General features: G+C 37.9%; 1 protein-coding gene across 1 annotated transcript; it reads left to right on the top strand.

Annotated features, from left to right (window-relative positions):
* The first annotated feature begins 10,634 nt into the window (after nucleotides 1–10,634).
* LOC145041570 (chlorophyll a-b binding protein 3C, chloroplastic-like) lies at nucleotides 10,635–11,588 on the top strand. The gene has a single exon (XM_078989688.1). It carries the CDS (start codon nucleotides 10,705–10,707, stop codon nucleotides 11,500–11,502), a length of 798 nt encoding a protein of 265 aa, XP_078845814.1. The 5' UTR covers nucleotides 10,635–10,704; the 3' UTR covers nucleotides 11,503–11,588.
* Nucleotides 11,589–13,043: the final 1,455 nt, after the last annotated feature.

Here is a 13,043-nt window from a genome sequence, read left to right as displayed (position 1 = left end):
AAGCGTAAATAGTGAATTTACGATGGAGGACTTTTTAGCCTTAGTGATATAAATGAAAGTCGTAGAATATGTTAAACCAATAAAATCCATAAAAAGAACGCCCATATCTGACTTCATATGAAGAAGTTATGATTTTTCTAAGATTCGACTTAGTAGTGTACAGCCCGAAACTCGAATTTTAGTTTGAGCGGTTTTTGGCTTACGTGACCTAAATGAGAGTTGAAGATCTCATTAATAGAACTCAACGGTAAAAAGACAGACGAAAACGGAGTCCGTACGAAGGAGTTATGAATTCTTCGCGGTCATTTAATAGTCTAAACGCCTCCTACTGTTAAATTTGAGATCGGTCGAGAATTAGCCGACAAAGTCTAAATGAAAGGTGTAGATCTTGATTTTACCTACGCGTGGATATAAAGAACATCGAAAACGGAGCTCGTATGCGAAAGTTATGATTTTTCTAAGTTCGAAGGCTGATACGCGATAGGGGGTGACATGGCACCACCAGAATTGGACACGTGGCACCACCAGAAGGCCACCACATGGACCAACTCGGCGAGTAGGTCCCCCCTACTCGGCGATTAGACCAGTCAGCACCCCTATAAATAGAGGTGTCGGGTTCCATTCATTCTCACACCTTCAACCTTCTTCTTTCTCTCTCTATACTCTCTCTCTAAGCTCCCTTAAACCCCTAAAAGCCTAGGTAAACCCCCTAGCACCCGAAGGAAGCCCCGAGGCTCCCGAGTCCCAAGAAAAGAGCCTTTCGGCTCGGGAACGCTGCTCCAGCGAAGCCCGGTTTTCGAGAAAACCCGCTGTAAGTAATCTATGCCTACGTTATCTTTAGTATAGCTTATGTTTCAATATAGTAATGTTATTAGGACCTTATAATAAGTATTTGGGCTATTATTATGAGTTATATTGAGTGTTATTTAACGCTTATATAATAATAATAATAGCTAGACTATTAATTTGTCGCGGTTAACGTCAGCCTAAACTCTAGTGGTAATGATACTAGGTTTTGTCGAGGAAGTTGTTTTAAGAGTAACGAAGTGCTGTCCGAGTGCCGAGTCACCACCTTCCCAGGTGAGTGCATAGTCCCTTTCATCTTACACATAGATATGAAGTATTTATTATATAATTTACGTGTTGTGAGTGCATAGTCCCTTTCATCTTACACATAGATATGAAGTATTTATTATATAATTTACGTGTTGTGAGTGCATAGTTACTTTCATCTTACACATAAATATGAAGTATTTTATATAAACTACGTGCTATGTGTGCATATTATCTGAATACTTGCTGTCTATGCTGGATGAACGTCTTATACATGTTTTAAAGGATTTAAACTGTATAACGTATTTTATATACGAATGTGTTGGGTATGATGATGGGTAGATGAATGATGAGAGATAGAGGATGACGTGAGTATACATTGGCAGCTATAGACTTAGTGCCTATGGGACAAACACCGGTAGCTATGGACTTAGTACCTGTTAGACGTAGGTAGCTATGGATTTAGTACCTGTTAGAAATTGGTAGCTATGGACTTAGTACCTATTAGTTAGACGTTGGTAGCTATGGATTTAGTACCTGTAGGAATTGGTAGCTATGGACTTAGTACCTGTTGAACACTGGTAGCTATGGATTTAGTACCCGATGACTAGGATATAGCAGCTATGGAATTAGTGCTTTACGAACTAACATCGGCAGCTATGGATTTAGTGCCAGTCCTATAACCCTGGAAGTAAGGGACTTCGGAATAAACAAATGCAGGATAGACGACTCTTAGGTTAAATCCTTAAGAGTAAAGAAGATAACGGGGATGGGTAATGGGGTTAATTGTTTGATGATTAAACATAACAATTATATTATTGTGGGTTGAAAACCCTATGTACTCACCAGGTTTTCCAACCTGACCCACTCAGTTTATGTATATCACAGTTGACGAAGTGAAGTGACATTACACTGCGAGATTTAAAGAGATATAGATCACTAGTGTAAATCATTATAAGTTCTGTTTATGCTTATGTTTCGGTATTAACGATGACATCCCAAACGTTTTAAAATGAAATAAATACGTTTCCTCGAAAATGTTTTAATAACGTATTTACCATGTTTTTCTGGGAACAAATTCCGCAACCTTTTTATAAAATGAAGTACTCTGATTTTTTTAAAGCATAAACAAAATAGGTCTTTTCTGGCCGTGATTTTGGGGATGTCACAGTAATGTACACACTTATAAGGCTCGACTGGTCGCAAAGGGCTTCTCTCAAATTCCTAGAGTGGATTATGATGAGACATTTTCTCCAGTAGCCAAGATTAAGTCTATTAGGGTTATGTTAACCATATCTGCATTTCATGACTATGAAATTTGGTAAATGGATGTCAAAACCGCTTTCCTTAATGGAAAGTTGGCTGAAGATGTTTACATGAGTCAGCCAGAAGGTTTTGTCAGCAGCGAGTACCCTAATAGAGTGTGTAAGCTTGAGAAATCCATCTATGGATTAAAGCAAGCACCTCGCACATGGAATCTTTTCTTTGATGAAAAGGTCAAGGAATTTGGCTTTTCTAGGAGTGAAGATGAATCTTGTGTGTATGTCAAGGCTAGTGGGAGTATAGTTAGCTTTTTGGTATTGTATGTGGATGACATACTACTCATAGGAAACGACATTCCAACCCTGCAGGAAGTAAAGTCCTGGCTTGGGAAGTGTTTCGCTATGAAGGACCTTGGTGAAGCTGCCTATATTTTAGGGATAAGGATCTTGAGAGATCGGAGTAAAAGACTAATTGGACTTAGTCAGAGTACCTACTTGGATAAGGTGCTGAAGAGATTCAGCATGCAGGACTCCAAGAAAGGAGAGTTACCCATCCAGAGTAACGCCAAATTGAATAAGACACAAAGCCCTAGCACTGAGGCTGAGATAGCAGAAATGAGTCAAATACCTTATGCTTCGGCTGTAGGATCGATCATGTATGCTATGACGTGTACTCGACCTGATGTAGCCTTTTGCCCTGAGCATGGTTAGCAGGTTTCAGGGGAACCCTGGCAAGGCACACTGGACTGAGGTAAAGAATATTCTCAATTACCTACGAAGGACTAAGGACTAGGTCCTTACCCTCGGTGGGAGTGATGACTTGAGAGTTGCAGGGTATAGTGATGCTAGCTTCCAGACTGATAGGGATAATTTCCGCTCTCAGTCGGGCTGGGTCTTTACCCTAAACGGAGGAGCAATTTCTTGGAAGAGTTCCAAGCAAGAGACAGTGGCTGATTCAACTTGCGAATCAGAGTATATTGCAGCGAGCGAGGCAGCAAAGGAGGCTATATGGATAAAGAACTTCATCGGAGACCTTGGAGTTGTACCAGCTATTAAAGAGCCAATGGAAATTTTCTGTGATAGTGAAAGCTCTGTTGCCTTAGCCAAGGAACCAAGGGATCACGGGAGATCCAGACACATCAACAGAAAATACCATTTTATTAGACATCGAATAGAAGAAGGACTCCGCGTGGCAAAGAGGGTATCATCGGATGAGAACCCAGCAGATCCCGTCACGAAGGGACTGACTCGGGTTAAGCATCTCCAGCATGCTCGGAGCATAGGGCTGAAGGATGATATTAGATTTAGTAGTTAGATAACCTCGAAATTTGTAAAGTGTAATTGACATTAGATGATGAATAAAAGGTGTTTTATTTATGAGTAAAGTGTTACTATCTCTTGTCAATCGTTTACTATATTTCTTTTGCATGTTTTGACTTCCAGAATAATTTTGTTAGATATAACATATTTTTCAAACCTCCACAGTCGGTCATATGTCGGAAGTAGGTATGAATCAAGACTATCATGATTGGTTGCAGAGGTCTAAGGTGTTAGACAAGGCTACAGCAATCATGAGTGCTCATAATCTCTGAGCATTGGACTCAACCCACGCTCACTGGAATCACTTCATGGAATTCTATCTCGAGTGATCGTGAGACGGTAATATAATATAAGTCTTCAAACCTAGAGATATGATTTGTTACTTACAAGTTGGTTATGCATTGATTGTACGAAAACGCATTGGTAACTCGATGTTATAAATCGTGCTCTTGTGTGTAATTCAATGAGTGGTAGAACAAACATATGAGTCAAAGTTTATCTGTTCCTTCTTGGATTAGAAGCTGATATCTGGGCCCCTTGATGATTTTGTTTTGACCTATGTACCGGGCCCGGTCAGAACTAAGTTGATGTGTTCAATTAAGTTCTTTGTCAAACAAATCGGAAATCGGGAAACAAACTGTTGGACAATAGGTAAGACATTGTTCCATGTATTTGTCCGACTGATATCTAGAACAGAGGATTATATGATCACTTATCTTAAATGGCGTACCATCATCTTCTCAGTTCCGAGAAACCTTGAAAAGAGCTACGATTGCCGATCGGTTCCTGAAGTCATACTTGCAGTAATAGTTATTAGACTTATCCAAGTGGGAGACTGTTGGATAAGGTGTCTAAGTCCATAACTATTTCTGGTATGTACTTGACCCGACCCGGCATGGTCCATTTGGGTTGCATGGCACCATGCAATTGGATAGACTAAATGAGAGAAACAACACTTGGAGATTATTAATATATTATAAGTTCTAATATATTAATAATATTATTTGATTAGTTTGATCAAGAATTAATTTAGAATTAATTAAGTGATCAAAAGATAACTAATTAAATATATGGGTTGATTATGTAAATCATCCATATCTTGTATAGTGGGCTAAGAGACTCCATGGATTATCAAGTTGGGTTCCACCCATAGGATGCTCCATGGATGCTCCATGGGAGTTACAAACCCATGGGTCATGGAAATGAAGAGTCATGACACATTAGGTTTTACATGGTGTAACCCTAGATGTGTCAACACTATATAAGGATCTCATTCTCCATCAAAATCGGTTACACTAAGGAAACAAGAGGGCTTGGCCGATTTCAAGAAGTGTGCATTCTCTCAAAAGTCTTTCCAAGAGCATTTGGTGTTGTGTGAAGCATTTGAGGCATCACACTTGGGGTGTTAGGCTCATAAGGTTTCAAGGAACATAAGCAACAACAAGGTAAGTTATTCTATCTATCATTCAAGTTAAAATTGTTCCCCATGTATGCTAGATAGGAATATAGCCTTGGAATTCAACTTTGCATGATAATTAGACAAACATAGATCCAAGGTTATTAGGGTTGCATGTACACTTAGGAAGTGTTAGAATGCTCTAAACCCAACAGTTGTTATGGCCAAAATTTCCTTGGCATACTCCATTGAGATATGTAGTGCCAAAACATCCATGAATTAGATCACATAAACTGTAATTAAAGATTAATAAAAATTAAATTAAATTCTAAATTACATGATATAAATATAAAAGTCGTAAGGATCGAGTACTAGAGAAACAATATTATCATTGACAGGATAATGAAGCTCTTTCCTATTAAAACCGTTATCTAACATATGTAGTGGGCACAGTAGTACGACATGCTTGTTCGATAAATGATCATACAAGTTTTTGAAAACTGCCTTTATATCTTTGAACTTCATCAAGTTAGCCGATCGTACAAACGGAAGCACCCATTTCAAGAACTTTACTTGTGTCAAACGAACATGAAAAATATTCCTAAACCATATGTCCACGATCATATTTTTTTCCTCTTTCCGAAATTTATTAGTAATACCTCTCCTCAATAAAATGGGCATACCTAAAGTCGAGTTCCTCCAAGCTGGACTATAACGTCCCAAAAATAATGACATAAAAAATTGTTTTTAGATTAATAAATCATTAATATATTTCATTTTCATAAGACCAGGGTAGTCAAGATTTATCAAAACATCATCCAATTAGAGTAAATCACAAAATGTGGAAACATGTGGTGTGTGCTCTGCAATCATTCTGATATCTTCCATTTGAAAATCGAAGTACCTGAAACATAAACTGAAAACCATAAGCACAAAACTTAGTGAGTTCCCCAAAATACCACATAACATACAACCACAAAATATCATACGACATACATATTGTTGCCATGGGCTACCCAATGGTCTTTACCTAGAATGTCATGGGCTCCCCCAACGTCTGATATCTCATATGAGAGGTTAGGGGCAAGTCTCGGTGGAGATACAGGTGGTTATTTAGGAGTAGATTAGTTAGTTTGTCGTTTCAAAAAAAAAATCTAGGTGCCATGGGCTCCCCTCATGGTCTTCACCTAGAATGTCGTGGGCTCCCCTCATAGTCTGATATCCAAGTGCCATGGGCTACCCCCATGGTTTTCCATGCAAGTATCATAGAGACAACTAGCATTCCACATAACAAGTAATGGTCTGACATTAGTGCCTTCGACCATTGGATATAGTGAAAAGACTTACTTCATACTACTGAATCCCGCAGATAAATCTCTGGCTGCGAGCTGACCAATCCCCAAACTATTAATAACAAAAAAACACCCGATTAATAATTGGGTTTCAACCCATAACCATAAATCCCTTACTAGGGTAAATGACCAATTTACCCCTAACCTAGTTTGGACAGAGAATTAGCCCCAAACCTAATAATCGGAAAGGCCCAAATACCAAAAACCACCCAAGGCCCAAACCAAGGCCCAATTTCCAAATTGGGCCCAAACCCATTGCAGGCCTTCCAAAATAATTAACAGTCGAAAACCTGATGGCCCAACAGGGCTCAAGACAACTAAGCCCAAAAGGTGATCCAAACCGAAGCCCAACATGCAAAATCCCTCCTGACTAAGTACACCCCGCATACTCAGTGGGTACGCTAACCATACGCCCAAGATACCCAACACGCCTCGTGTACTCACCCTGCCCACAACCAACCTAGAAAACATCTTAATCCCTTAAGCTAAGATTTCCAAAACCTCAGAATAGCTTAATATAAGTGACTTGAGCCATAAAGTCGAAGGCTTTAAACCTTTGCATGGCTTAATGAAGCTCGATCACGAAAGATGAATTTCAAAGGTCAAAATCACTCCAAAATGTCTTAAAAACTTCTTAATACTGACCTTAGTCCAAACTTCCAGATCTGATTCAAATGGACTTCTTATGTCATAAAGTTCTTAACTTTATGACTTAGCATGACTTATTGGGACCAAAATCAAAACCCTAAGTCCCAAGCTTCACCAAAATACTACCAAATCATGCATGGAAGGTTTATACTCATCAAGATCCAAACTTTTAAGACTCCATAACCCCAACAAAGGCTAAATATGAAGCTCAAAGGTTCTGAAGTAACTTCTACTCACAAGAACTACCACAAAGGGACCAAAATCATAACAAAGTGCCATCTAGCTAGATCTATAAGAAAGAGTTGTCAAGGTTGAGACTTATATGTCCATAAGTTAGATCTAGGTGAACTAGCCTGGATCTAAAAGCTCCAAGTCAAGCAATGGCTCTTCAAGAAGTTCATTCTTCCTCCTCAAGCACCAAAAACACACATAAATCACTTGAATCTTAAAAATCACTCAAATGGGGGCTAAGGGTAGGTTTCTATGGTTTAGAGGGATGGAGGCTGAAGATATTAGGGTTCGGTTATAAGATAAAGAGTTTAAAAAGGGTCCAAGACCCTAAAATAGGGTTCTGGTCTGACTAGAGTATGTCGAGCATACTTATGGTACGCTAAGTGTACTCCGTAAAACACCCGCGACCATCCTGATCAGTTTGCCCAACGTACGTCGAGGTATGCCCCGCGTACTGCCCTTTTTACAAGTACGCTAAGCATACACCTGTGTACGCCTTGTGTACCCGGCTAAACCCTAATAACCACCAAACTTCTGAAGGCCATAATTTCTTCGTTATAAGTCCATTTCCGACGATCCTTATATCCACGTTAAGGTATCGAGAATCCTTACACTTCTATCAACTCATACCATCCTTAAGACCTTTCGAACAAAAAATCAATTTCCACAAAAGCCCGAACTAACACTTTACCAAAATATCCCTTGGCTCCAAAACATGAACTGAACACCCGGATCACTTCAAATACATCACTCGCACCTAAATGGGCCTAGATCTCACGTTTTCAAATACCCTAATCCTTATGATGACTGATCTTCGGGCCACAACCTCGAATTAGGAATCGTTTCGGAACACGGCATTACATGGACTATGGATCTATAATTGAATCATTACATAACCAGTAATGCACAAGCAGTAAGTCCCATTCCCTTTATTAGGCTATAAGGTATACCCATAATCCCGTAACACAAAAAGTTCAACCACCTCAGTACCATATCAATCTCGAACTCATCCGATTCCCTTCATGAGGCTATAAGGTAGACTTGTTCATCCATTCTGATAGGATTTCAATCTCGAACTCATGTTCCAATTAAATATCTTATTGAGACTTAGGTTTTCATCTCGGATAAATGCTTCTACTAGTATACTACTAATCAATTTGGATAATAATGACTAATGAAGCCTAACTATTGAGAGATACACATTGATTTCAAATTTCGGTTTTTATGCATGGTACACCTAAATCTCTTACTTATCCGAAACCATATTGCTTTGATTTGATAGAGTTCTCAAAACGGTATTCATGAGATGTGGTGGGTACCACATTTTGTATTTCCTTTAAATAGTGGCTATGCTTGAATCCCATCATATCTCGGATCCATAATGGCCCCTTTCAAAATGCGTAGTCCATTGTAAAGTTGAAAAAAAGTAATTATTTTGCAAAGTCCTTTAAAACGATGTAGTCAAATTTATGAATATTTCTTGGGAAAATGACTTAAGAGGGTAACTACCTCTTATCCGTGTTCACATATTAGTAACTTCTTTTTTTGTACATAATAAAGCAACTAACTTGTTTTAACTGTTTAAATTACATCAATATTACTGGCTAATATATGTTTTAACCGGTAACTCAAAGGGAAAATGACTTAGGAGGGTAACTACCTCTTATCCGTGTTCACATATTGGCAACTTCTTATTTTTTGTATATAAGAAAGCAACTAACTTGTTTTAACTATGTAACTTCCCAAAAATCATGACCAAAAAATTTCTTTTTAATTTAATACTAAAACCATAATTGTAAAACCATTAATTTAATACTCCAGCATCGGGCCCTGCCCGACATCAGGCCCTGACTGGCATCGAGCCCCGCTCGGTATACAAATATGTCTCTCTTAGGCCCCGCCTATCTCCAGGGCCCGCCCGCTAAACACATACAATCCTATAACATGCTAACACATAAAAAAACATACTCTACTGTATCCCTGTCCTAAGAAACATACCCTGGTAATAATGAGATACAGAACATCGTTCGTACTCAGGCACCCGCCCGACATCAGACCTTGGTCTGGAATAACATACTAGCAAACGATGCCTATGGCTAACCCCCAAGTCTTCCTACTCATAGACTACATGGGCTGGCATTATGGCCTTAGACCCATTTACACAGTGAGGAGACTCATCTTGCACTGCTGAAGCCCTAGTTGGAACTAGCTGAGTACGGACGAAGTTTTGTATCTCATTATTAGCAGAGTATGTTTCTTAGGACAGGGATACAGTAGAGTATGTTTCTTTATGTGTTAGCATGTTAGATGATTGTATGTGTTTAGCGGGCGGGGCCTAAGAGAGACAAATTTGTATACCGAGCGGGGCTCGATGCCAAGCGGGGTCTGATGTCGGGCGAGGCCCGATGCTGGAGTATTAAATTAATGGTTTGATAATTATGGTTTTAGTATTAAATTAAAAACGAAATTTTTAGTCATGATTTTTGGGATGTTACACAGTTAAAACAAGTTAGTTTCTTTCTTATGTACAAAAAATAAGAAGTTGCCAATATGTGAACACGGATAATAGGTAGTTACCCTCCGTAGTCATTTTCCCTTTGAGTTACCGGTTAAAACATGTATTAGTCGTTAATATTAGTATAATTTAAACAGTTAAAACAAGTTAGTTGTTTTATTATGTGTATAAAAAAAAATTGTCAATATGTGAACCGGATAAGAGCTAGTTATCCTCCTAAGTCATTATCCCATATTCCTTTATGACCTTCTCATAAAGGTGAGATAATGGGATGATAATTGAATATTAACATTTAATCAATGCCATTGTTATTATATTAAAACGCATATTTAAACTCCCCTTATTGTGACGAAGAGTTTGCAAATAATTCGAACAAGAATTTTACAACGCGTGTCCGATCTTGATATTTTAATACTAAAAAAAACGCATTTCCCACACTTAACTTTTATAACCAAAAGTTTTGCCTGGTTAGTATAACTACTCCTGTTATAATTTTTGTGTTAGTCTCTCGGTTATCACGTTAACTTTTATAACCAAAAGTTTTGCCTGGTTAGTATATATTTGTAATAATAGGTCAGTTATAAACTTAGACGATTGGATGGTTACAGGCTAACAGCATATTATAAAAACCACCACTAAGAGTAGTGAGTGAGAGCCAGTCATTGGCTCAATAAACCAGAGCCACGAATATCTTGCCCCTTCAAAATATCTCAGGGGGACCAGAGAACTCACACCACAGATTACGGACCCACAAGAATCTCTATAGCCAATCAAATTGAAGCTAAAGATTGTATCAAGATAACCATTGATCACGTATCTTATCCAAAAACTTACCCTATAAATCTACTTCCAGTTCCACACATCTTCATAAGTATAACAATCAAACTATCCTACCATCACAACATCTTCAAATTAAATCTCACGAAAATGGCAACTTCCACCATGGCTCTATCTTCTTCTTTCGTCGGACAAGCAGTGAAAGCAGCACCATCTGGTTCAGAAATAATCGGAAATGGAAGGGTTTCCATGAGGAAGACAGCAGTCAAGAAGGTCGCACCATCAGGAAGCCCATGGTACGGCCCCGACCGTGTTAAGTACCTTGGCCCATTCTCCGGCGAAGCCCCATCTTACCTGACCGGTGAGTTCCCCGGTGACTACGGTTGGGACACTGCTGGGCTCTCTGCTGATCCTGAAACATTCGCCAAGAACCGTGAGCTTGAGGTCATCCACAGCAGATGGGCAATGCTCGGAGCTCTTGGGTGCGTCTTCCCTGAACTCTTGGCTCGTAATGGGGTCAAGTTTGGTGAGGCTGTATGGTTCAAGGCTGGATCCCAGATCTTTAGTGAGGGTGGTCTTGACTACTTGGGGAACCCAAGTTTGATCCATGCACAAAGCATTTTAGCCATCTGGGCTACCCAAGTGATCTTGATGGGTGCAGTTGAAGGTTACAGAATTGCTGGTGGACCTCTTGGTGAGGTAGTTGACCCACTTTACCCTGGTGGTAGCTTCGACCCATTGGGTCTGGCTGATGACCCAGAGGCATTTGCTGAGCTGAAAGTGAAGGAGCTCAAGAACGGTAGACTGGCCATGTTCTCTATGTTTGGATTCTTTGTTCAAGCCATTGTTACCGGAAAGGGACCATTGGAGAACCTTGCTGACCATCTTGCTGACCCTGTTGCAAACAATGCATGGTCATATGCTACAAACTTTGTACCTGGAAAGTGAGTTTTGTGAATTTGAGTGCGAGATAATATTTGATTGATGTCGAACTCTCTGTGAATTAATTTAGTAATATATGGTTTAATTTTCAATTTGGTGTTGATTTAGTTTCCTGTTTTATCATTGGGTTTTAATCTTTGGTTGATTAATTATTTAGTGTGAGATTAAAATGGTTACATTTTATTTGCTTTATATATATAATTATAAGATTATCGGGTTTTTTAATTTTAAAAATTGAAAAAAAAAATTATAAACTGATATGAGGATATTATTTATTTAAAAAATATTACAAAATGATAAGTACGAGGATATTATTTATTTAAAAAATATTATAAAATGATAAGTGTCACAATTAATTAGAGATTGGTATGTGAAAAAAAAACTTTTATTTATTAGAGAAGATGAGAAATTAATTAGGTTATACTTTGTGAAAATATCACTTACAAAATTAAAGGAATATCAATAGATAAAACTTATAATAATTAATAAAGCATTTTAATAAAAATTAATAATTAATATGGTGATGTGGTATTTATTTTGCATTATAATGATTGTTTCAAATAAATACGTAAAAATAAGATATGTGTAAATTAATGAAAAAAGTTATGATATATATTATATAATGAAATATAATAAATTTTAATATAACAAAAAAAAATTGGCACAATCAATTTTTTAAATGAAAAATGGTATATGAAATTAAGTTATTATAATAAACTCTTACGAAAACATATGGCAAATTACAAATGAGAGTTAAGAATAAAATGTATTTTATACTTTTAATATGAATCAAATGTTTTTTAATTTTAAAAAACTATCACGTCGTATAAATGCTGATTTCTTCTCTTCCTTAATATTTAAATCGATTTTTATGGAATTTATATTGGTTTTTTTGATTTAGGGGCTGTTTGTTTTGCCTCTTAATGATCCCATTAAGAGGCTGGATCTGGATTATTAAGATTCAGAGTGTTTGGTTGAAACATTTTTACCCTCTTAATCGGTCAGATGTGGCTAAAATGGATCTGATTCGGTAAGATATGAGGAGAAGTCTGAATAAAAAAAATTCCATCTTCTACCCTTGCCCTAACAACAAACTGCGGCCGATTCTTTTTTCTTCTCCTTCTTTCTAGAGATCGAGCTTTCATCCCCCATTCTCCATCTTCTTTAAGCGTTGACAACTTCCAATTTTTGGTTCCGTCGCCGCCTCCCCTTGCCTGCCTTCGATAACGCTCCTCCTTCTCCGCCTCCCCGTCGTCGGTAAGTTTTCAGGTATGGTTTTTTTCTCGAATATGGTGCTCAATCGTGTTATGGCTGATCAATTTTGTATGAAATTGGTGTCAATTGTGTTCTTGCTGCTCGATTTTGTATGAAATCGTGTTATGGCTGCTTTGTTCTTCTTGCTATGTATATGTGTTCAGTTGATGTTGTTTTTGTCCTTTGGAAATTTGAAAATAACAATTGTTTTGTGTTTTCTTGAAAATGTGTTTGTGTTTGTTTGAAATGTTCTATCTAAAAATATGTGTTTGGTTACTTTTCAACTTGTTTAG

Source organism: Lactuca saligna, chromosome 4 (genome assembly GCF_052625555.1).
Source record: "Lactuca saligna cultivar CGN05327 chromosome 4, ASM5262555v1, whole genome shotgun sequence".
Lineage (NCBI taxonomy): Eukaryota > Viridiplantae > Streptophyta > Magnoliopsida > Asterales > Asteraceae > Lactuca > Lactuca saligna.
The sequence above is the reverse complement of the archived record's forward strand: the minus strand, read 5'-3'. Positions and strand labels throughout refer to the sequence as shown.